The following is a 26794-nucleotide window of genomic DNA, read 5'->3' on the forward strand; positions in this document are numbered from 1 at the left end:
TGTTTGGTTTGTTGGAATTAGGATCCAAAGTCCACACGTTGCATGTGATTTCTGTATCTCTAAAGTTCCTTTTAATCTAGAGTATTCCCCTCTTCTCCCCTTTTTTCTTCTTCATGCCATTGAGTTCTTGAATAGGGTATATTTTACAGTGGTCTCTAAGAGAAAATCCTCTAAATGCCAGGAATGACTAATTGGTGGGGATTTTAGGACAATTAGGAAAAGTGAGTATGAACGGAAGGACAAAAAATATTTGCATCAGGAAGGTATTCAGAGCAAGGCCATGTTGCTTAAGCATAAAAAGGTTCTGATTTTAAGAGAAGGCATAAAAACTAGAACTTTGGATGTTAACCATGGAGTCTCACTGAACACTGACTCTAGGATTTCAGAACCATTACCTTTACTCCTAGTGTGCAATCACTGTATAACAAATGAAGTATTCTGAACTGTGGTGTTGGGCTAATTCCTGTGATATCTATAAAGTTGACGCTGCAAGTATGTGTGTTTGTATATATTACCTACTTCTCTTATTTTTCACCTAAAAATGAACAAACAAACAAACACAACTCCATAAAAAAGGTGTAAGAAAACAATCCCAAAGTTAGAATAAGAGGGCACAGGCTCATTTACAAAAAAAGACTACGCATTTCTCCTCATCAATTTATCATTTAATATAAATGCTGACAGAAAGCAGATAAAGACCTTGTAGACACTTGCATATATTTACAAACCAAAAGGCGAATCACCTCCTTCTACTTGTCCTTTTATCTGCAACTTGTGGGAGCCTTAAACACTAATTTGGAGCAACATGAGGCTGAGTCAGTTTCCAAGAGAATAAAGAAAGGAATAGCATTTTAACAAAATGTGGCATCTTTGATATAGACACCATGCACACAGATAATACAAATTAAAAAGATGGCCCTCATCCTCTCAAAACTCTGCAACAAGGAGAGTATGTACTTATTCAGACCCAGCATTTTGCTGTCCTAAACATCTTCCTACTACTATTTTTCTTCTACTTCACTTTTTTGAAGTCTGTTTAAAAATTCAAAATATAAACAGATTTTTAAAAAGAGAGGGAAATGGTCTTTTTTCCTATTCCAAAAGAACTTCCAGGAGATAAAGTCTTCAAATAAGATTTCACAGTTTGCCAAGTGCTAATTTCACAGCTTGTGAAATTCCAACTCATTATGTCTTCACTTTTTAAAGAAAAGTTGGAAACACTTGGAAAAAGTAAAATTTCACAAACTTCAGCAATTTAGAAATGAGCTGTCTCTTTAAGGCTCAATATTTTTATTTCTGAACAGGAGGCAGGCAAGAAAGAACAAGGGAGCTAAAAGGCAAGGGGAGAAAAATAGGAATGCAAGAAAACTTAAAAAAAATGGTATTTTGTCTAGCACTAATTTAAGAACAGGAGATATAAATTCTCACTATTCAAATTGTAAATGATTTCATGAAGTCATTTATAACCTGACTCAAATCTCATGGGCTCCTTTATTATCCTAGATTATTTTTGACTTGTTAAATATACCTCCGCAGGGCACAATCACATACAATCAATACGATTGGTAAATTACACAAGCTCTATCCCAAGCAAATATGCATCAATCTTAAAAAGTTACTTAAAAAAACAGAAACAAAATAAAACAAAATAAAATCCACCCAAAAAGGTGATAATGACTGCAGAATGTCTCGGGGAGACTGGTATGAGCCAAATTGACCATAGTCAGGGAAAAAGGGTAAGAGGGGTAACAAGGGGAAGAGACCACACACAAGAAGAGGAATCTCACAACTGGAAAATGTTTTAAGTGGGTGAAAGGTTTTGTTCATTATCTTGATTCACTTTTTCCATTTCTGTTGTTCTAAAAACTCACAGATTCATCATCAAGTAAGATAATGAAGCCTATGGATCAATGAAAAAAAAAAAAAGAAAAACTTTTTCCCCCAAGTTCCTTTCATTCCCAGAAGGTGGGAAGAAGAGAAAGGATGAAAGGGGTTGAATAAAGGAAATGTAGGCAACAATACACCTGGAAAAAGTAGCTCTCAGAACAGTGTCTTAGTTGAACAGAGGATGTAAACATGATAAGCAAAAGCTTAAATGCCTTGAAATCAGAGGAGTATTTTACAGGGTGGTTCAGATATTATTGTGAGAATGGCAGCCTATCAGTGGAGAGAGATTACGCTAATAAATGGTGATTTTAAAAATCAGGTTAAAAAAAAAAGGCTACCAATTATCCACCCAATAGTTTGTTTCCATTCTTTTCTTGACCCTTTCATACACCATCTGGAGTTGGGGTAGGGGCCCACCTGACAGTTTCCAGTTATAAGATGACTCTGAGTGCACAACCTAGAATGGATGCCAAAGACCTGTGAGCTCTGTCTACTTAAGAGTTTAAATTAAAAACAAAACAACACACACACAAAAACCCAACTAGAAATAATGAGACCTCAATACAAGAAAATAAGTCACCTTATCTAGTATACAACATACATTAGGATAACAAACTCCACAGGATTTTATTTTTCTAAATACATATTTTTGGACACAATTTGTTGTGAGGCTTAAGTTCTCTCTCTTGGGTTACTGTGCCTTATTTTCTTTTGAAAATAATGGTTATTACTCTAGGGATGTTCTGCTCAGGAATAAAGTTTAGGGGAAGTTCAGTGTTTGGCTGAAAATTCAGAAGCTCTGAAAACAAGGATTCCAGTGGTGAGGTTAGTCCCTTTATCACAATAGGATTTCAAAGGGCTCTTTACCCACTTTGTTCAGTGCAGTATTGAGAATCTACCCACTGGGAACATATTTATTATTAAAAGGTGTTACTTCTTCTTGGTGGTGGCAGTTTCCTATTCTTCATTAACATTATAGCTAGCGTTACAATCTAATGCAAGTGAAAACACCTTTAGCAGTCAAAGAAATAAAATCTTAAGAACCAAGTGGTAAGCTGGCATTTACTACAATTAACAGTATCTTTCGACAGAAACAACTTTCTTTTTCTAAGTGGCTCAGGAAAGTTGAAATAAGAATTTTAAAAAATATTAACTGCAATCCACCTATAATTCCCAATAAGTAATTTCAGCAGGAAAATTTCATAAAGCTGAGCTGAAACAACAAATAAATATAAAAATCATAGCTGTCCAAGGTAGAAAGGTATGAATGTGGGCCAGCAAAATGGGCAATCAGGTAAAATGATGACAGCAGTAGACTGCTTGCCTGTTCAATCCCTAACGTTGAACGTAAAATCTGCTTAGTTTAGTAGCTCTAATTTTTATCTAAAAGGATAGGCAGACTTTTCAGGGAAGAGATCACCTTGCAAACATTATAACCATGTATCGTCAATAAAAAATAAACACAACTGGACTCTTTCAGGGTAAAAATCTAAGTAAACACTGCAGTTAATTTCCAGACAGGTTATTAATTTCCCCTAAAAAGTAACTGAGCCTTTCCTTTTAATGATATATAAGACATTACAAGTGCTTTTTACAGATAGCTTTTATACATGAAAGCTTTACTCAATTCTTTAAAATGAGCAAAAAAAAAGTAGAAAAAGATGGTTAGATCTCCATCTATAACCATTTGTACATAAGCAATAGCAACCAAGTACTCTTTAGTGAAAAGAATCTATTTTTCTCTGAATCTGAATATAATCTAACATGTACTGACTATAGTTACTTGACCATAGTGATAGGAGATTGTCCTTTAGGCACAAGTAAAATAGCAAAAATACAACATGCTATCGTGACAAGATAATCTCAACAAAAGGGAGGAGGAACTGCTTACACACAATACTGTAAAAGATGACATTCATGGTTTAGAAAAACTGAAGAATTTTCATTACTTTTACATTTTATAAGGCCAGCTAACTTTAACAGTTAACTTTAGATACATCTCCCTACACAGTATAATCAACTCACAACTACTAAGAGGTTTCACAATCGAAATGGCTACTATTTCCTCCCAAACCAAAACAGAGTAAAGCACAAGTCTTTGGCTCTCCTTTAAAGAAAACAGCAGGTTACCGTTCCTAACCAGACCTTTGTTTGCCTACCAGTAGGGCAAATACCACATTTGTGCATCACTGAGTAATAACACCATTAGAAAAGGCAACTTCACAGAAGTTATTGGCTAAGCGAATTCATTTGAATGCTCTGTTTTGAGGCAGCAAACTGTCACTGTTGCAGATTGGGGAGGGCAGTGGGTAAATCAAGGGGAATTTGCAAGATACAGAAGGGACAGAGAAAAAAAGAAAAACAAAAACTTTGAGCTCCAACCCTAAAGACCAATGGGAAGTCTGATGGAGTTACATATTCAAGGTAGCAAATGAGAATCATACCAATTTTATGTCTTTTAGGCAAAATATATATATATAAATAAATAAATACATGGGAAAGACTAGGAGAAGGGAAGGGAAATAAAATGGGAGAAGGGAATCAACCACATTAATGCTGTATGAAATAAATTTTTATACATTCTGAGTAGTTGAGTATTTTGTAGCTGGCATTAGAAATAGTGTCTTATTATTTGAATATTACTAGAAACCTATGTTATAACTAACTTTTCTTTTGATTAGAAAAGTAACAAGGAATGGATCTTTGGTTACTTCAGCCTCTGTAAATTACCCAAGTCATGGCACCTACTGAACTTATGACAATATCTATAAGTAAGGCAAAAGAACTACATATAAGTCAGAAAATTGAGTCTAGATATCTTATTCTCGGTTCTTCTACCCTCTTCCAGAGACTCACTGAAGAAAGAAAAAGTCCAAGTACTTTTATATTCCTAGCTGGAATAAAATTCTGGTGTTGTTATCCAGACTGAACACAATGCTTATTACTCCTACCTTAACCTTCTCAGAATTGTTCATTTTCGTCTGAGATGTCTGAGTCTTGCCTTTTAATTCAGTGAAAAGCAAACAGTCATCTTCAGAAGAAATTAACATTTGAATAAGTAGAAAGCATAAAAACTGTATTTCCTATCTGACTGGTTTCATCTTCTACCTGTCTCTAAAGGAATAAATTTAAAAAGCTAGAAAAGTCAATTATTTTTCATAGATTTTTAACAAAAAAGCAGTTAGAAAGTCAAGCAGTTTTGCCTGAACAGGCCATCGACCCTTATTAGCTCATCATATCACAAGGTATACAACAGAGAAAAGGAAAAGAAAGAGAAAAAAACAATGGAGGTTTTATTGAATTCCTAAAACTGCTTGTGAGCACTGTGAAAGTTGTAAGAATTTCTATGAGGTAAGGCAGAGTAACCAATTTAAAATAGGTAAATTACAGGCACAATGGGACAGTATACCTTTCTCTTGTTGTTCTACCCACTCAGATTTCCTCTAGAGTGTGAGGCCTTAGAGAGGTACAGCTAGGGTTAAGGCTACAATTTGAGATTCCCCCCATCTTCACTCCATGAAAATACCTTAAAAAGAGAAAGAGAGTATTTTAAGTCAGTTCAAAACAGTGGCTTCTCTGGTTTTATTCATAATAGGAATACTGTGTAAATTAATCCCTGTTTCTGCCTAGCTTACAAAATCAAAATGGTGAAAGGAAGAATGAGTATATTTGAAGAAAATGAACAAGAACAACAGAAGTTGAGTTATTAGGGGTTTCAACAGATACCCAAAATGGAATTTTACTTTTACTCCAAATTTCAACAAAATCAATACACATAAATTCCTTTTCAGTACCAGAATCATTCTGAGTTCCAAATTGAACCAACTGCTCCTAAAATTTAGGAATTAAACATGTCCAAAGGAGAAATAACATCTGCCCAAATCTGCCTACAGAAGGTTAGAGGCCAAGAATGTTGTCTTTTATGGCTATAGAGAGAAATGAAAAATCTCGGGACTCTGTCAGACATAAAAGTTTCTCTCCTTCTCCCCAAAAAACAGTAAGTACTTAAAGAGTAAATGTAAGAGGGTTTTAAGCAAAATAAAACAAATAAAAAAAGCAAAAAAGCAAGTGTATTTTTTTAAAAAAAGGAAAATATGGATATCAACTGATAAAATGCCTCATCTTCATTCAGTGCTTCTACCTCCCAATCAGTCATTTTATCGCAACAGCTGCGCTCATGCGAAAAAATCCATAAAACATACCCAATATATATACAGATATAGCTATGTATATATGTATATATATAATATATATATAAATTTTTATTTAAATAAAAAAGAAAGCTCGAATCCCAAGCCAATATGTGTATATCAAATCCTTGACCAGCCAGGTCTGTAGGGCATAATCAAATTCAATGTGAAATAGTATATAAACACGGTGCCTTGACTGGGCAAATTAAATAATTGCTACTCAAAAGAGTGTTCTGTTTGGACTCTCCTACTGGTAGGCAATGGCAGGACTGTATTACCCTCCCCCCACCCTCACCCCCCATTTGTTTCATTTAACAATATGATGGACACAGAGCTTAGACTGAGGTTGTTATGACCTCAGCAAGAGTTAAGGGTTAAGAAAATAAGAAACAAGAAAAATACAAACTCTTGCTTTTACCCAACCAAAGCAATGCAGTAACTTATTACATAACCAGTGCTTTCTGTTTTAGTAGTATAATCCAGAAAGGGAAATTTTTAGAAAATCAGGCAAACATAGGGATAGGGTGGGTGACTATATCAAATAACCCCCACTAAACATGTTTTATATGGTCTTAGTTCAGTACAGACATGTGGCATCAGAATATGTGCAGCAGAACTAAGTAATAAAAATTCTTCCTTATTCTTTTCAACATTTTCATGAAGAATCTTTTCAATATTGTAAAGCCAAGACTACAAAAATTGACTTCTAGGTACTTACTATCTACTTGTGCTAATGATTCTGAAAAGCAGCAACTGATTAATTCATGAACTATCCTTAAGATTCAGGCAGTTCGTATTTGCCAATCTCTGAAAGCCAAGGGCTCCAGTATACGGGAATTTTATACTTCTGGTTTTTTAGAGTAAAACATAACACATCCATTGAACTAATGTGGCTCTGTTCATTTTAAGTTCAAATCAAGTGTTGCAGTTTTACAACATGGTTGATTGTCGTGGTTTTTGAACATTCTATGATTTCAGCAGAGGTTCAATTTGGAAAAGCACAGCTCTAAATTTCCAACCATCACCTCAATACAGGTAATAAACCAAGTATGTATTTTCAGTGCTAATAAACTACAGTTTATCCTGAAAGTAATCTCCACTTAAATCTACTCAAGCAATCTAAAATTGACTCAGGTTTCTGATTACATTAAGAGAATGAAAGGGGTCCATCCATAATATCGGAAATGAGGGCTTCAAAAATTAATTGGTAATTATCTCTCTGAAAAGCTGAAATAAACACAAAAACAAGAAATAAAGCCCTCCTGAACAAAACTACAAAAAGTTTTAATGCCATATGAAAAACCCACCTACACATGAAGCTAGTGACCCAGAAAGAGAAAGCAGATTATGGTTTCTAAATAACAGCTCTTAGAAAGTTGGTGTGCTGCACATTTTCTAATAACTAGTCTATTACTGTCTATTTCTCAAGCACCACAGAATTCTCAGAAAGGCCAGTGCTTTTTGTCTGTTGTAATTTATGGGGTTGTGAGAGTTGGAAAGGATTGGGGGTAAGGAATTATACACACTGGGTATGTAATAATACCAAAATACAAGAAAAACCTACTTCATTAAGATCATACAATTAATCAAACAGAGTGTATATATAATATCTTCTTCTTTTTTTTAAAGCCCTGGATCCAAGGCGTCCAAAGTTATTAAAATAAAGTTCATTCACAGAACAAAAACAAATTTAATCTGAATTGCTTGCAGATACTGCTAATTTTCTTTTTCTTTTTCTTTTAAATTAAAAAATGCATTATTGTGAACTATGTGCAGGGTTTGTTTTTAGTAGTGGTGTTTGTGCACATTGCCTCCGGTGCTTTTCCTGGATTTCTCTGACCACTCTCAGAGAAAATGTTTAGAAGCTATCTGTTCTCCTACCCCTACGCCCCACAAATTGGTTAGGAACAGAAGATAAAAGTAGGACTCCTCATGTTTTAGGGAGCAGAACTGGATGTAACTCCTGATCTCTGGGAGTCATTACTGTCCCCTCCTCCCTCAGGGTCCTCTGACAGGTTCAGAGAGTTGGTCTTGTTTGATAGGAGGCCGATGTTCTCTTGTGTCAAGGCTGATCCATTCGGCACATCACTGTTAACGTTTTTTTAAAAAAAAAAAAGGAGTTTGGATTTTAAAAAAGGAGAGAGATAAAAATGATTATTTAGTAGAATAAAGTCAACAGGGCCTTTCTTTTTAGCAGTATGGAATGGCATACATGAATGGCATTCAAACTTTAATTTACAGCTCTATATCCATGCTTTATTTTAGCATAGGGGTTGGCAAACTAAGGCTAGCTAGCTGCCTTTTTTTTTTTTTAACTTTGTTTTTTTTAGCTGCCTGTTTTTGTAAACAAATTTTTATTGGAACACAGCCTGCCCATTTGCTTGCATATTGTCTATGGCTGCTTTCACATTACAATGGCAGAACTGAGAGTTTTCACAGAAATAGTAAAACTCATAATTTTAAATATTCACTATCTGGCCTTTAAGAAAAAGTGCTGACCCCTGCTTTTAGCAGGTTTACTAGTACAAGAAATTGCTCTGAACCCAGGATAACGCATGGATTTAAACAGCCAAAAACCTAAGCCTGAAAGCAACAGGGCATTAGATATTGTTGTATATCATCAGGAGGGCAACTTGGGACTATGCATCAAAAGCCTCAAAATACCCTAAGTTGCAAAATACTCTAAGATGCAAGATATGCAAACAAAGAATTAACTATAATATTGTTTATTGCAGGGTTGTTCACAATAGCTGATATGTATCCTTCCCTACCTATAGAAGAATAATGGATGACATGGGACAGACCAAATTAAAAACCAGGAGGATGGGCGGGGGCGGGGCGGATAGGTGGGTGGAAGTGGCTAAATGCCTACACACTTCAAAAAACCAGAAGAGGGCTTCCCTGGTGGCGCAGTGGTTGAGAGTTCACCTGCTGATGCAGGGGACAAAGGTTTGTGCCCTGGTCCGGGAAGATCCCACATGCCGCAGAGCGGCTGGGCCCGTGAGCCATGGCCACTGAGCCTGCGCGTGCGGAGCCTGTGCTCCGCAATGGGAGAGGCCAGAGAAGTGAGAGGCCCTCGTACTGCAAAAAAAAAAAAAAAAAACACAAGAAAAAAACAGAAGAAAAAAAAAAGACCAGAAGGGTATATATCAAAATGTTAACACTGGTTTTAAATAAATTAAAAAACAAGGGGAAAAAGGAGATGGAAGCAGAAAATTTTATTTCTTAGGTATTAACAGATAATTCAACCTTGGGTCTGACCTAAAATAAGTTTTAACTCCTAAACTCATGCAAAAATATTCTTTTCTCAGTGTATACAAAATAATATTTTAAAAATCAAATTATATGTATGAAGGTACTTCTGTCATGACTGTATAAGACTATGAAAATGTCCCTTTCTTTACCTGAATGTCAATGTAAGGTCCTCAGCTGGAACCTTATTTTGTGGTTCTGGTTGTCCATTTTCTGCTTGCTTACTTGTATTCAATTTGCTTTTCATATCCAGAGAACACTGGTTCTCCTTTGAAAGAAAAGGAAATAAATTCAATTATCTTTTATTTAATGGTGCTAATGGAAGAGAGAACAGATATAGATAACACAAAATGATGATCAGAAATCATATTTAGTTCTGTAAAATGACCAAAGAAACAGGCAGATTAAAGGAGATACATAGGGACTTCCCTGGTGGCACAGTGGTTAAGAATCTGCCTGCCAATGCAGGGGACACAGGTTTGATCCCTGGTCCAGGAAGATCCCACATGCCGCAGAGCCACTAAGCCAGTGCGCCACAACTACTGAGCCCGTGTGCCCGAAGAGCCCATGCGCTGCAACTACTGAGCCCATGCACCGCAACTACTGAAGCCTGTGTGCTCTAGGGCCCGTGTGCCGCACTACTGAGCCCATGTGCTGCAACTATTGAAGCCTGTGCACCTAGAGCCCATGCTCCACAACAAGAGAAGCTACCACAATGAGAAGCCTGCACAGCAACGAAGAGTAGCCCTTGCGTGAAGCAACTAGAGAAAGCCCGCGCACACAGCAACGAAAACCCAATGCAGCCAAAAAAAGAGAGAGAGAGAGAGAGAGATACACAAAAGCATAATGGAGTACGGCCCACTTGCTCACTATCCAAGCTGGATAGCAAGGGGACAAATGCCTCAAGTTAACATGGAAAAATCTCACAGAAAAACTGATGACTCAGAAAAAGCAAGTCAAAATATAATAAGTATCTATAATACACTTATTGAAAACAGAAAAATGAAATATCCCATCTATTTGCTTACAAAGAATGTGAAAACTATGCAAAAAAAAAACAAAAACCAATTACCATGCAATCTGAGGGAATGGTTCACTCTCCTAAGACTAAAAATTTACTGAAATGAGTGTTCGTGCACTATGAAACAAACCCTAAGCATATCTATGGATATAATTCCACAAGAAATAATATGTAGATGGCATCTCACTCATAACAAAAAAATAGGTCATCAATAATATAAGGGCTGTGAAACCTAGAAATGTTATTTGGTAATACATCTTTGTTTAACATGAGGGCACTGCAAAAAACACCATCCCCTTTGCTTCCTTAATCAATACGCTTAACAGAAATTTAGTAACTTCCAGATAACCCCCTTGTTTTCCCGGAAAGTTTTTTGTAATGCAGAAAACTAAGACAAAGAACACACTCAAACCAAAAGAGAATGAGAAGAATGATAAAACAGGGAGGCAGACCATCTTCAGGACACTCACTGTCAGTATTAATCACTCAGTGCAGTGCCTTGGGGTGATGATTCTACAGCTCTAGATGATTCTAGAACTCCAGAGCCACGAGTTCAGCGACACAACTACACAGAGGCTTTCCTTTCAGCTTTCCTCTCTTTTCCCACCATAGCACTTACCATGCTCAGTTCCCGGGTTCTCTTCCCGATTTCCCTTTCCACCTGGTGCAGTTCCAAGCTCAGCTGCTCACTTGAGGGCGCTCCAGGCCACTTCGGCGGGGGCGGCGGCGGCGGTGGGGGCTGTGATTGGCCTGCCAAGGCGCTCGCCTCCCTCTGCAGCGCCAGCCTGCTACCGACAGCCTAGTGCAAAAGCCAAGCGCACAGCTCAACACACGCCACGCCGCGCACAGAGTGACCAGGCCCGAAGCCAGACCCGCCCAAGCAACTTACTACTCAAGGATTGGCAATAAAAATGATGCAAATGTAAGGCACTGCTTCTTTCTCTGAGTACCATTTGAATACAAAGGGAAAATACGGGGCATTTAAACTTAGTGAATAGTAATTTAATCTTTGGTATAAGTTGCTCTTTTTATTTTCTTAGTGGAAAGAGAAGTCAACTATAAATGTGCTTCTTTCCTTTTCTATATTTTTCCTTTTGTTTTTTAATTGAATTTTCTCTGATGTAAATTCTATCATTTCTTTCATGATACCTCAGTAATGGCAGGGACTTTTAACCACAGCGAGTTAAATAGTGCTGAAATTCTTTTGGAACAGAAAATCAGTCTAGAAATTTCAATAAAGACAAAAAGCCATGAAATAGCAAGGTAAGGAATAATGCTTTATGGAGTTAAAGGTCCAAATCTTCAACAAGTTAATAAACTAAAGGTGAACATAATAAACACAGCATTCTTTTTTCTTACGATAGGAATCAGCAAGAAGTTTTGGACCAATGTTAATAAAGCAATGGGAAAAAGGAGACAAACATGCATACTATACAGGTTTTTATTTCTAAACCTTCTTGCTTACATAAGAGCACAAGCCAGACACATGTTCAAAAACAAACACACACACACACACACACACACAAAAATCCCTCCTACTGGCCTTGCTAATAAGAAAGTCTAAGATTGAATCAGTTAGAAATTTATTTCCAAAGCAATAGCTTACTTATTATTATAGATCTTTGTAGAAAGATATACATCTAGAAAGAAACGTTCCAAGAGCATCTTTTTCTCCAGAAGGGAGCAATGCATTTATCATTAGAACGTCTTTAGCTCTCCATATTCAAAGTCTATGTTCCAATGCAAAGGATAATATAAACAAAACCTAGTCTTCCTGATGTGGCACTTAAAGGACTTTAAGAATTCCTTGCCTTCTGACATTTTGTTTCTCGTAAGTATCAGGTAGCATGGTGGAAAGAACACTGAATTTGGAGTATGAAGAGCTGGGTTCATGTTTCAACCTCTGTGAAACTAATATCCTTCAACCAAAAAGGGTGGGGGACAATACCACCTGCCTAATCTAATTGACAGGGACATGTATGGGTCAAATAAGATATGTGACAGTAATTTATAAACTGAAAGAACTATATTAATGAAAGGTGGTATTATTATACAGAGACTATATTTTTTAGGTCCAAGTTCTAAGCTTCTACTAAAGATGCTGACGAGTAAAAGAAGTGAGAGAAATTTTTTTTTTTTTTTGAGAAATTTTTAAAAATTAAAGAAAATATAAGAAATTAAAAACAAATCTTAAGCTAAAAGCATCTGTTGATTAAAAAACTATATACTATATACCTTCAACTTAAATGTGCCATCAAGGAGTATAAGCTCCTTTTATATTTTTTATTTCGTATAATATTTTAGATAATCTACAAATTTTAGATTATCTAAAATATTATACAGTATAAAAATATAAAAGGTGCTTATATATATATACAGATGTAATATATAATGTATAATATATAAAACATATAAAATATGTTTTCTATTCTCAGGTAATAGAAATTCTAAAATTTCCTATTGTCTCAGAACTTCGAAGTACTTAAATTCTTTGAAAAATGGACAACTATACTAACTCTTAGGAAACAAACCTTAAAGTTTTATGTTCATTTTACCTCAAAAGTTCCTCCTTTTAAAATCTTTTTGAGAACTCTTCAAAAACTGGAATGAAAAAATATCTCTAGGCTGGTACCTCTAGTCCACGTAGCTGGGTCTGTTGGCTAATTTGTTGGTTTAATTGCTGCAATTCTAGTCGTAGCTGTTCCCTCTCAGCAGATGGAAGGGGTTTTCCATGACTGGCCACTTCTGACATAGATATTCTCTCCCTTTTGTGGGAAAGAAAGTATGGAATAAATTTAAAATTTTATTTAAAAAAAATGTTATGACCAGAAAAACAAAGTAAGTTGAGTAATTTTAAAGGCTTGTAAAAGTAAAAAGAATGACTTATACCTCTCACTGAAGTGTCCCTGAGAAGGTATGTTTTGATGAGGTGAATATGGAGAACCTCCCCAGCCACTGTGGGCTCCATACGGACCATAATCTGTAAGAGAGTAATTTACAGGGAATGATGCAATTCATAGATTTGATTCTTTTTTTTAGGTAGCCATAATCTAAAAGGCGTAGGCATATTATATACACAGTTATCTTGAAAGATGGAGGGGTATTGATGTTTGTTTCTCCCCCAATAAAAAGTCAATCTTTGTAATTTTTTCTTTTGTTTGATTTTAAAAAAAATGAGATGTATTATTTTAACAAAAGCAATGAAACTATTAAAAATAACACATAGGTTACCTTCACATACAGATATTTAATTTTAGTTTGTACCCCTACAATTCCCTGGGTTATAATTACCTTTCTACAGGGATAATTCCACAGAAAAGTTTGAAGACTACTGCCCTGCAAGATTATGAAAAGCACTGACGGTAAATGGGGAGTAGGTGGTGCTGGGAGTTGTGACTATGAACACTCCAAATCAGCTTACCTCTGAGATTCTTACCTGAAATGTTAATAGATTTTGTGGGAGCTCCCTGAGGTGCCATAGCCTGCATTGGGCCAGCACCCTGATATATTGTTTTGGAAGTTCGAGAAATGGCACCAAATCGAGATACTGTTGGTCGGTCTCCAAATGGGATGAGGTCATCATCACTGGTTTCTGCTGCTCTTCTCTGAAGGTCCAATCGCTGGTCTCTCATTCCTTTACTCTCCACATTCTGGTAAAGAGTAAAATAAGAAGGTAAAAAGTAAAATGAGAAATCCACCCCACACTTAGATCTCTAACATAATTTCCTCTAGCTCTGTAATAAGGTTAAAATAGAGTATAATGTTCTTACTGATAAGACTAAAATCATTAGTTGCCTTTAGTTGTCATATAAAACATTGCTTTTCAAAGCTCTGACCACTTTCTATAATATTTTTTACATCATGCCCAGTACATATATACATTCAAATATATATATTTGAATGTATATATATATTTTTTCATGACAAACATTTATCCTTACTATATGTAATGTATTCTTGTATTTAATTCATTTCTTTAAAAAAAGGCCCATCATGACCAATAAATTAATTTTCAACAATCAATAGTTAGAAAAAGACTGTTTAAAAATATAAGTGCCAACATAGGCTTTTAAAAGGCATTCCAGTCAGAAAGATAAATGGAAATCTAATTGCTAGACCCTTGCTACTCAAAAAATAGTCCAGAGACCAGCAGCACCAGCATCACTAGAGAACTCATTAGAAATGCAGAATTTCAGGTCTCATCCCAGCCTTACTGAATTAGAACTTGAATTTTAATAGATTCCCCAGGTAGTTTACATGCACATTCACGTTTGAGAAACACTGGGGTACACTTTTATCCATTTGGGAAATGTTCGATTACATCTAGGTTAGGCTGGAAAACACTTTTATTCTTTGTTAATTTAAGTAAATGAGTTTTATTTTGCTAATGTTTATGTTACTTTATTATAATAACTCTTTCTGAAAGTCAGGTACAAAGCAAAGGTTCCTATCTACCTCTACCTCCTCATCTCATTCCTATTCTCTCAGAAAGACTGTTTTTTATGGCCTAAAAACAATGTTTTCTTAATCCTACCACAGAAAAACAAAAGGTTCATTTTCGCTTTTTTCTCCTCTATATTCCTTTTTTTCTCTTTCTTCTTTTTTTAATTGTCTGGCATCTAATCATATTTATGCTATAGATATCACCTCACTCATCTAAGTCTTCCTTTTCTATTACCAAGAATTGGTCTTCTCTCAACCAGCTGGGCAAATCTTTGTCTTTGAAAATCTATATAACAACCTAGGGAACCTCTGTTAGAATTAACAAGGGCAAATGAATAATAGTCAAAAAAAAAAGAATAGTCAAGGCACACCTTTAACCCACCAATACTACTCCTAAGCATAACTTTCATGCAATGTGCACAAGGAAACATATGCAAGAATGTTTACTGTAGCACTGTACATAATAATAAAAAAATTAAAAACAGCCTAAATGTTCATCAACATGAAAATCAATAAGCAATTATATATATATATTTATTTATTTATTGTATGATATTAGTTATCATACAATGGTACCTGATAAAAGCAGTGAAAATGAATGAATTTCAACTATAGGTATAAATTTGGATACATCTCAAAAACAACGCTGAATGAAAATGCAAGTTGAAGTTTATAATATGTATAAGGTCTATAAACGTTCAAAACAAAATTGTTTAGAAGTAGTATAAAATTATTCATGAAATGATAAACTCTCAATTCAGGATAGGGGTTATCTCCAGGGAAGGAGGGAGGAAGAAAATGAGATTAGGGAGGTAAATCGAGGAGGATTTAATTACTTATGTAAAGTTTTATTTCTTTAAAGGATAAAGAAGCAATTAAGATAAAATAGTGATATATTTTAAGCTTGAGTATTAGATACACTGGTGTTACATTATTTTTTGTTAAAAAATAAAATGGCATAAGTGTAATACATTTCAGTATACCACAGCTCATCTGAAGCTAAGTAACTATAATTCTGACTCAAACACTAGTATTGTTCACTAGATTCAACTTTACTGTTTAAACTTTAAAAGAGTTATAATTTATTTGGACAAGAAATTCAAGATCTTAGTTATGCAAAATAATTTACTTTCAATTCTAAACAGCTGTTGGGTTAATTGCTAGCTTCACAGAAACATAAGAAACGCTCTTCTTTGTCTAGACAAGTTTGAAAAGATTTTTATATATACCTGAAAGAAATAAAAAAACATATAGTTTAAATATAATTCAATCACATAGTACAGAATATGGTCTGAAACTTAAGCAAAGCCCAGTTACTTGTGTCTACCCTAGAACTGGGGATAATTTATTTGGTTTATCTTCATTTGTATTAATTATGGCTTAGTTATTACACATACCATCATTTCCACACTCCCTGCTGCCACAACATCTTTGGGTTTTGCATCTTTGGTTCCAATGTAGGAGCCGATGGTGTCACATGACCAGGGTGAGTACTGGCTATAATCATTTCCTTTGTATTTCCCAGCTACCTTCAAGTCTTCATCCAAAAACTGCAGATGGAAGAAGGAAAAAAGAAACAAAATAGGAAATGGGTCTATGAGTAACAGCACAGAGAGAGCAGGAATTTCTTTAGAACATCATGCTGAAACAACATAGTAACAGTTATTTGATTTGTGTCACTAGAAGATTTTTGTAGACTATGAAAAATATAAAACAAATGAAAAATGATATTCAGCCTTTACACTTTGTTAACAGAGGGTCAAAAAAGTATCTCAATATCCTTCAAAGAATCAAATTAGGATTTTTGAAGAGATTTGCCCATCCTCTTTCTCATCAGATTCAGTTAACACTTAAGCAAGAATGTATTATGCCCTAGTTTTGCTAGACCCTCCTTAATGTTTCTTTCAATAACATTCCAGGTAAACAAGAGCATTAGAAATTCTTTAAAATGTAATCTTAAATGTTCTATATAGTATGTGATGACATAACAACATTTTTACCTAAATCTCTTTAATAGCAATAATTCATATCTTGAATAAATTCTGGTCCTTAGGGTTGAGTCAATGAAGTGAAAAGGATAAGATTCCTAATGCATTTTTACTTGCATTCACATCTGTGTAATGTTTTACAGTTTTCTAAGTACTTTTATGTATACACTATCTCATATGTTCTTCAAGTCCATGACAGACAACGTGGGTGATCGGACCAAGGTTATACCAGTATAGGGAGTGCTAGAACACTAATAAATTGCTCTCACTTTATCACAGATGTATATACTGACATACTAATAATTCAGGGAGTACTGGTACATTTAAATGGCTCTATGCTTCCGCCTATACTAAAAAAACCTTCTATTTTCTGAGTCATCACTTTGGTCTTCTGCACTGGCAGAGGGATATGCTGTTCACAGTACCACTCATTTTCAACCACAACTCCTGTTTCCATTGTTTATAACCTCTTTCCTTTTTTTTTTGTCCTACTTCTATTTTAAAAATTCCAGCTCCTTTTTACATTTTTCCTCTGCTTACAAATTTTGTGTAGAACAGCTAGCTTTTTAAAGACATGACCTACTAACAAGAGTGCAATCAATGTATTATACAGCAATTAAAAAAAGAATGAGATAGGACTTCCCTGGTGGTGCAGTGGTTAAGAATCAGACTGCCAATGCAGGGGACATGGGTTTGAACCCTGGTCCGGGAAGATCCCACACGCCGCAGAGCAACTAAGCCTGCAAGCTACAACTACTGAAGCCCACGCGCCTAGAGCCCGTGCTCCGCAACAAGATAAGCCACTGTGATGAGAAGCCCCCGCTTGCTGCAACTAGAGAAACCCCCTGTGCAGCAACGAAGACCCAATGCAGCCAAAAGTAAAATATAAATAAATAAATTTATTAAGAGAAAAAAGAATGCGATAAATTTATATACTGATACAGAAAGACATCCAGGATAACTGGTTAAGTAAAAACAAAAACAAAAAAAAGTGCAAAATGTAAAATCTGAATATATTATTACTAAATGATCTGATTAAAAATTATAATGATGTGTTTCATGCACAGAAAAGTTGAAATATATATTAAAAGTTAAAATATATAATAAACTTACAGTGATATAGAAAATGAGACCTTGGAGAAATTTCTTTCTATATTATGTATTTTTATAATGTATGAATTTAGTATAATTATATGTAGGTTGATAAAGTTCCGTAACAGCCAGGCATTATTATAATTTTTATTACAAGTAAAAAAGTAATAAATACACACAGTTATTATTTACTGAATGCCTGCTTTGTGCCAGATGCCTTATGTCTCATTTAATTTTCACCACACCACAGTGAGGTAGGTTTTATTATGCTTGATTTACAAATAGAGAAACCTGAGCCTCAGGGTTAATGAAGGCTAAATAACTTACAAAAGATCACACACTGAGCCACAAAGCTGAACCTCACAGATAATTATATTTCATTCCAAAATTAGCTCACTTTTCACAGTGTCATACTGCTTTCCATATTTCTCAAAAAATGGTATGGCATAACAAGGCTCTGGGATGTCTCTAATAGTAAGTTTTTGAAAAAATATCATGTAATGTTGATACTTTACACGTAAAAGTATATTAATAGAAGATGTTATAGCTTTACTAATTAACCTACATTGTTGTGGAAAATTCATCCAAAGTGTTTAGAGAGGAAAGCCAGATACTATGAACAATCTTTATTTAGTAGATTACTTTTGTAGACCCCAAAGTTTACTGTTTATTATATGCAATGTGATATACTTCAATTTTCATTGCTTATTATTCATAATTTATCAGCTAGAAATATTGTTTAGAATCATAATTCTACACATAAAGGATGTAAGACATTTTCCTTACATAATATCAACTGCAACCCTACTGAAAAAACCTACTTGACATAAATACACACACACACACACACACACACACACACATACTGAGCTGAGGCAGTTATGTAAAATCAACAAACCAAAATAATTAAATAAATAAGATCAACAAAGCAAAAGGCTGGCTTTCCGAAAAGATAAAACTGATGATAAATCCCTAGCAAGACTGACCAAGGAAAAAAATTATCAGAAGTGGAAAAATGTCTTTGGGGTCACTATAGATCCTGAAGACATTAAAAAGATAATAAGACAACACTCATTCATGGTAACTATTAGTACTGCCTTGTGGAAATACTGATAACCCTCAAATTATGGTTTATTACCCTCTAGTACATTAACCAGTTTTATTCTAGCAACTCTATTTCAGTGTTTTTTTCCTGCCTTTCACTACCTATATTAGCCTGTCTCTCCTACTCTTTGAATTAACTTTATCATCCTGCTGTTTTCCTCACTACTGAGTTAAATAAACCTTTGACAGTCTCAATTATAAAAACTAGGAATATAGGGAAATTTCATTCATCTGATAAAGATTACCTACAAAAAGGATGACAGTAAACATCACAATGGTAAATTATTAGAAGCTCCATTTGCTCAAAGACTGGAAATAAGAAAACCTATCATCACTTTTATTTTTACTAGAGGATCTAGCTCACACAACCAAGATAAAAAAAAGAAAAGACTTAAGAATTGAAAAGGAGAAAGTAAAATGGTCATTATTCACAAAGGACATGACTGTGTGCACAGAAAATCCAGAAGAATCCACTAACAAATACTAGAATTAATAGGGAAATTTACCAAGGCTGCTGAACACAGGTGTCAAAATACGCAAAAATCTACAATCTACAAAATCTACAAATAGAAATTTCAAAAAGGATTCCATTTAAATAGCTTCAAAAACATTAGTTTTCTAGGAATAAGTTTAACGAAAGATGTGCAAGACACTGAAAACTATATGAGATATGACATTATTGACAAAAATTAAAGAAGATCCAAGGAAGTGGAGGGTATACCATGTTCTTGGAGACTCAATATTGGAAAGATGTCACTTCTCCTCAAACGGATCTAAAGCAACACTGTCCAATGAAAATATAATTGACCCACATATGTAATCTAAAACATTTTAGTAGCCATATTAAAAAAAAACAGGTAAAATTAATTTTAACAATATATTTTATTTAATCTAATACACCCAAAGTAGTATTTTAACATGTAATTAATATAAATATATTGATATTTTGGTGGGGGTACTAAACCTTCAGATCCAATGTATGTTTTATGCTTACAGCACACATGAATTCGAACTAGCCACATTTTAAGCATCATTATCTACATGTGGCTAGTGGTTACCATACTGGGCTGCCCAGATCCAGAGATTCAATGTAATCCTAATAAAAACTGCAGCAGAGAGCTTCCCTGGTGGCGCAGTGGTTGAGAGTCCACCTGTCGGTGCAGGGGACATGGACTCGTGCCCCGGTCCGGGAGGATCCCACGTGCCACGTAGCAGCTGGGCCCGTGAGCCATGGCCACTGGGCCTGCGCGTCCGGAGCCTGTGCTCCGCAATGGGAGAGGCCACAACAGTGAGAGGCCCACGTAACACACACACACACACACACACACACAAAAACTGCAGCAGATATTTCTGTGGACATCGACATGCTGATTCTAAAATGTGTCTGGAATTTCCAAGGACCAGGAACAGCAAAGATAATCCTGAAGACCAAAACTGGAAAACATACACCACCACATTAAGATGTACAATACTACTACATTAAGACAATGTGGTGTTGGTACAAGGATAGAGAAATAGATCAATGAAACAGAATAAAGTTCAGAAACATATAGTCACCTGACTACGACAAAGGTGACCAGATTATGATAAAGGTGACTGCAGGGTACTAGGGAAAGGATGGTCTTTTCATTAAATGATGCTTGATCAATGAGATACCCTTTAGGGAAAAAATGGATCTTAACTCCTAAGACACTATATACAAAAATCAATTCTAGATGGACTGTAGATCTAAACATGAAATAATAAACCTTTTAGAGGAAAATATCCTCATGACCTTGGGAATAGGTGAAGATGACTTAAATAGGACACAATAAATCACTGATTAAGGAAAAACTGATAAAGAGACTAAAAAAGATGTGCTTACTTCCTCTTGTTGGAAGGCAGGAGGCAATGTTGGTGAAGGTGCAAAAGGAGGTGGAGAGATAACCTTCCTTTCCTCTAGTTGTGCCATTATTTCCTTCCGTCTTCGATGTAGCTCATCTAGACTAGGATGGGGCTGGGGAGGGGGAGGAAGCCGGCTGTAAGGAGGCTCCTGAAAATGCAAAGATGAGTAAAAATTGAAAAAGAATTTCAGGACACATTGATTCACTTAGCACATATTTTAAATAAGCAGCTTGTATACTCATCTTAACATCCGAAATAGCAAGACTTAATAGAACAAAGCAAAACAAAACAAACAAAACCCCCAAAAGGTCTCAGGATTTCCCAAAGAGCTAAATTTAAGTTTCTTTTTCTTGGTCAGAGACCATAATTTCTAAATAAATCTAGAAATGTTAATAAAACCATCTAATGTTCAGAAACTAAGATGGGTTAGCGGGAGTGGGGTATTAATTTTTTTCCCCTTTAAAAGTTAAAAAAAAAAAACAACCTATGCAGATTATGAAAAGGTGAAAAAAGAGAAGATGCTTTCTTTTAAAAAAGAACTGATTGATCAAAGAGTTATTACCATGGCAAAAGGTTAAAAAAAAATCACTGCAAGCAATAATCAAGTAAATCTATATAATAAGAAAAAACCCCAAAAACCCAGCATACTCTGTTGTACGAAGGTCTGATCTGAGTTGGGTGGGGAGCCACTGGATAGTAACCCTCCATCTGTTGGTATCTTTCTCTGGATTCTGGTACATAGGATGGTACTGCTGCAGGTGGAATCTCAATGGGTATAGGACTTTCTCGGAAAATCTCCTCTCTTGTATAAGACTGAGCAGGGTATACTCGACGGCCATCATAGTGTGGTGGGTACATAGGTGGGTACTGTTGTGGCTGTGTGCCATATTGAGAGTTTACTACACGATCTTGGAGGTACGGTGGATAATGATCCAAGTAGGGAGGACCAGGTTCAGGAGCAGATGGTGGAGGTCGGACAAAGCGGGACACACATTGTGGTGGTGGAGGATAGTACATACCTGTACAATACAAAAGAGGAACCAAAAGCAACAATGAGCCAATCTATTTTTCTATTTAAGACTTTTCCTTTTAAAATATTTCAACACTAAAGAATTAAAAATCCACTCCTTTCTTTAGATATTTTTCCCTCTGCTTATGTAGTCAGGCTAGCTTTGCGAAAAATAACAAGCAAAAATTATCCTTAAAAGTTACTGAAAACACCAATCTACTTATAGTCTACAACAGTAAATTGGCTCTCTCAATTGTCTGACCATCTTTCTCCTGTGCCTTAACATACTGCAAACACTGAAAAGCAAAAAAACTGTATTTCCCTGAAGCTTAGATTCTACAAAATCACTCATTTGCATAAGTTTTGAATGTGAAATTGAGTTAACTGGAAAGAGATCCATTCTGCTGGTACAGATCTAGTAGCTAACTGCATAGCTCTAGAGTTCTTTGTTTTTTGGCTGTGCTGTGTGGTATGTGGGATCTTAGTTCCTTCCCCACCAGGGATTGAACCCGTGCCCTCTGCAGTGGAAGTGCAGAGTCTTAACCACTGGTCCGCCAGGGAAGTCCCCTAGAGTTCTTGAAACAACAGTCGTGGCAGTAGCTTCCCAATTTGAAGACGTTTGCCTCAACTGATGAGCTCCTCAAGTTGGCAATTAGGGCAGAAGTTTCCTATTTCTACAGCTTCATTGTAATAGGTTCTTTCAGCAACTAGCTCTGGGACTCATTCCTGGAGGCCTAGCTTAAGTCTGCTTTTCCAACGTTTCTACTGATTTTGTAGGACTCTCTGTATTAAACCTCTTTCTGCTAATATAGCCAGAATGATTTCTGCTATCTGCAATTGAACCCTTACTGATTCAGCATATTTAAGGTTAACTCAACAAAAGCAGTTGGGTTTTTCCTGCAATGAATGGTCAAAAGGAAGACAGATCAACTTTTATCCTATTCTTATATGTATTAATGACACCATGCCAACTTAAAACTACTTTTTTTGAAATCAGAAAAGACACTGCTGATTCAAAATTAATATAGCCTTGGGAAAAGGAAATGGAGAACACCTTGAATCTATCCCAGCTTAAAAAACAATAGAGGGGCTTCCCTGGTGGCGCAGTGGTTGAGAGTCTGCCTGCCAATGCAGGGGACACGGGATCGTGCCCCGGTCTGGGAAGATCCCACATGCCGTGGAGCGGCTGGGCCCGTGAGCCATGGCCGCTGGGCCTGCGCGTCCAGAGCCTGTGCTCCGCAACGGGAGAGGCCACAACAGTGAGAGGCCCGCGTACCGCAAAAAAACCCAAAAAACAAAAAAAAAACAATAGCACTATACTGTTTCTGACAAAGAGAGTCAACACTTTAGTTTAAAAATCGTTGCTTATTTTTTCACATGAATTACATTATGTGAAACCTCAATCAAGTCCTCTCCTTCATTCTCCATACCTGGTATATTATCATTAAAACTGGCTAATTTTCCACATTTGTCTATTTTCTCAAATACTTTCTTTTTTCCCATCACACTAATCCAGACCTCAGTAGTCACACCTGGATTAACAACAAGTCTCCTTACTCCTCCTTGACTCTAGACCCTCATCTTTACAATCCATTTGTAAATTTTCCTTTCTATTCCCAATACCTCTATTTAGGGCATCCTTCCACAAAGTCTTTTGATCCCTCAAGTTCTCAATGATCTTCCTTGAGTCCTGCAGTTAATTCCTACCACACTAATATTAACTACCACAACTGAACACTTCATTTTAAACACATATATAGATATATATACTCTCACACATATAGTTTTCTATTCTTTACTAATACTGATTCTATACTATAAACTCTCTAAAAGTATGTATTTGCATTTTTTCATATATATTACAAGGCCTAGAAAAAATATTAGGTGACAACTGAAAGCAAAAAAATGTACTGTGTTTAATTTATATCCACTGTAATATTAAATTCTTTTTTCGTACTTGAAGAAAATTTTGGTCAGGAAAATATATACAGCCTCAGCAAATTTCCATTGTCTACTTGGATGACTTACTTCTATAAATATGTAAACATATTTAATATACAACTGCTTTTAGTAGTCAGGGCGAATTACTTTTCATAGCTTTGCTACTTCATTTATTTCATACTATTTAGTTGGTCATATAACCTCAGTTTTTACCAAGTATTAAAAAAAGCATTTATTTATTTTGAGATTACTGAAAATATGATCACTCTTGAAATCATTCTCATAACTTCTAAGAAAAGTGAGTGACATAAATGAAAGATCATTACCCTGCTGATAAGGTGCTGGTTCAAATGGTGGAGCAGCTCCTCGAGGATCCTGGTAATAAACATCTGCCTGTTGTGCTGGATATAACTGAGAACCTCGTGGTACCATCTGAAGTGATTTGGTGACAGGCATAGGGGGCAGGTCTGTTGGCCCTCTTGGAGGTACAGGATGTGGATTAACAGGCAAGGCAGAAATACTCTTAGGGACAGATTCTAGCCTATGGGAGCAAGATTCTGCAAGTCAAGTTTAAGGTCTTGAAAATACTTCTAATGTACACAAATTGTTAAATGTAAAACAAACTGCCACAATTTGGGAAACTTTTTTTCCAATAGCCATTTCTTCTACAAAATTTGCAAACTTTGATCTTATGTCACCTATGTTAATTGTTTCTCAAAAATCACTGGCACAGGAAATAGAAATAAAAAACAACAAAATAAGCCCCCAAACAAAGCACCGATTATTCTTTCTTCCTTCTACTTTATGTCTATAAAGAAACTTTAAATAAAAGTTAGGAAAAACAACGTACAGGTCAGGAGGGGATCCAGGGGCACTACTGCTCAGGTGATCTATCTTTCCTGGTTTCAGACTAGAATCGTAGCTGGGGTCTGTCCCTCGTGGAATCAGCTGTGTTACTGTATTCCCTGCTGATACAATTCCATTTGGCAGAGCAGGGGTTTTTCTGCTAGGCAGATCCACTGCACCTTCATCCGGAAGGATAGCTGTTGAAGGCAGGCCCACCTCATTAAGTTGACCCAAAGAGGCACTCAGGGGTCTTCTGGGAACCAGGCGTTTGTTCATTTTACGAAATCTATATAAAAAGCAAAGGCACACACCAAAAACCAAAACTGTAAAAGGAAAAGCTTTTAAAAATCAGGAACTAAAATGTATTTAAGAAACGGATACAAAAGGAAAGGATTCCAAGCACATCATTTTCTAGAAATTCTCTTGAAACATTGGCTCTAGCTATCAACTTGAAAACTTGTGTATACACACACACACACTTTAGGGTAGGGGATGGGGGGGGGGCGGACCACCCATCAGGTGTAATCACTGTTAACAGCTTGGTATATAATACAGATTTTTCCACTCCATACACTGGCTTAATATTCTTACATTTGTGAGATTATAAATTACAGAAACAGGATCATATACGGCTGCATAGTAAATATTTTCCTCTACTTCATAATCTTAAATATTTCTTTATGTCAGTACATTTTAGGTTGTCCCTAATTTTTTGCTATTAAAACAATGCAATAACAGAAAATTATGTACATGTACTTTGCACTTGTGTGAATAACCAAAAGCAGAACTATTAAGTCCAATGTATGCACGTTAGAAACTCTTATAATGCTCCAAAGCTATTATAACCACTACCGATTAACAAAAAAAGGCTTTTTTCAATATTTCATTAAACACTGGTTAGCCTCAGCTTTTGACAATTTGACAGTTCAAAAATATCAAGTTTTATTTTACTTTATATTTAACAATTCATGATATTGAACACAGTTTCACATGTCTGCTGGCCATTAGTGTTTTTTCTGTGAACTGCTTATTTACATGATCCATATATCTACTGGTTCTTCTCTTTCTTACAGATTTGTAGGAGCTCATTTTATGTTACGGATATCAGCCTTTTCTATGTCATTTCCCCACTTTTTTTTTTTTTTAAGTTTGTGGTGTTTGGCCATTATCTTAGTTTTTCATTTTCACGTGATCAAATTTATTGATCTCCTTTATAGATGCTAGGTGTCATTCTTTAAAAATCCTTCCTACTGTAAAATTATATAACAACCACAAATATTTCTAAGTACTCTATAGTTTCTTTTTTAAATATTTAAATCTCTGATAAATTTGTAATTTGTTTTGGTGTAAAGGTAATAATCCAGCCCTATTTTTCAAATGGATAGTTGTTTCATCATGTTTTTTTGTTATTGATGTGAAATGCCACCTTTTGCACATATGCTGAGTTCCTATATGTATCTGGAACTCTTTCTAGATTTTCTATTGTATTTCATTGGGCTATCTATTCCTATGCTAATACCACAGTCTTTATACTTACTTTAGCTCATAAAACAGGTTAATAGTTATTAGTCTAGTCCCTGCTGAAGACCTTTTTTTCCAAAAATTTTCCTGGCTATTGGCATATTTTTTCTCCCAAATGAATGATTTTGTTAGGTTCCCAAAATCATCACGTTAAGATTCTAATTGGGATTTCACTGAACTTGCTGTTTAAGAGGAAATAAAACCTTTATAATGCCAAGTCTTATCCAAGAACACAGTATGCTTCTTCATTTATTCAACTCTTCTCTTATGTTCCTATGTAGTTTACTAATTCAATTCAAGAGATCCTGGATATTTCTTATTAGCTTATTATTTGGTGTTTATCTTTTTTGTTTTTGTTGTTAATGCAAAAGGGATTTTAATGTCACCTTACTTTTTAACTGGTTATGTTTCCCTTTCTAGTTTATATGAGAGTACTTCATTTCTGTAAACTAATTTTTTGATTTGCTACCTTACTAAATTCTTGTTTCTTTTGTTTCTAGTATTTCTCTTGAGTTTTCCCATTTAATGATTTTGGCTATTTTGTTCTCTTGTTTACATACATTAGCTACAACTTCCAGAATGTTAAATAACACTTTTTACTAGTAGAAAATTTTCC

At 35.4% G+C, this 26794-nt stretch overlaps 1 protein-coding gene across 5 annotated transcripts in view; it reads right to left on the minus strand.

Moving 5' to 3' along the window:
* Positions 1-643: 643 nt before the first annotated feature.
* The window catches only part of RC3H1 (ring finger and CCCH-type domains 1), a 95338-nt gene continuing 69187 nt past the window's right edge, over positions 644-26794 (minus strand). For 3 of the 5 annotated variants that reach the window (XM_032631907.1, XM_032631918.1, XM_032631929.1), the window contains exons 10-20: positions 24662-24943; positions 24138-24352; positions 21510-21880; positions 20842-21009; positions 16191-16343; positions 13787-14000; positions 13240-13330; positions 12983-13115; positions 10970-11149; positions 9482-9597; positions 7819-8165 (exon numbers count right to left, since the gene is read on the minus strand). In XM_032631907.1, coding sequence (XP_032487798.1) covers positions 8015-8165; positions 9482-9597; positions 10970-11149; positions 12983-13115; positions 13240-13330; positions 13787-14000; positions 16191-16343; positions 20842-21009; positions 21510-21880; positions 24138-24352; positions 24662-24943 — 2074 coding nt within the window. In that variant the 3' untranslated portion in view covers positions 7819-8014. Of the gene's footprint in view, positions 8166-9481; positions 9598-10969; positions 11150-12982; positions 13116-13239; positions 13331-13786; positions 14001-16190; positions 16344-20841; positions 21010-21509; positions 21881-24137; positions 24353-24661; positions 24944-26794 lie in introns of all 5 variants that reach the window. The other 2 variants (XM_032631939.1, XM_032631897.1) reach the window with 2 other exon arrangements.

The sequence above is a fragment of the Phocoena sinus genome, chromosome 1 (genome assembly GCF_008692025.1).
Source record: "Phocoena sinus isolate mPhoSin1 chromosome 1, mPhoSin1.pri, whole genome shotgun sequence".
NCBI lineage: Eukaryota > Metazoa > Chordata > Mammalia > Artiodactyla > Phocoenidae > Phocoena > Phocoena sinus.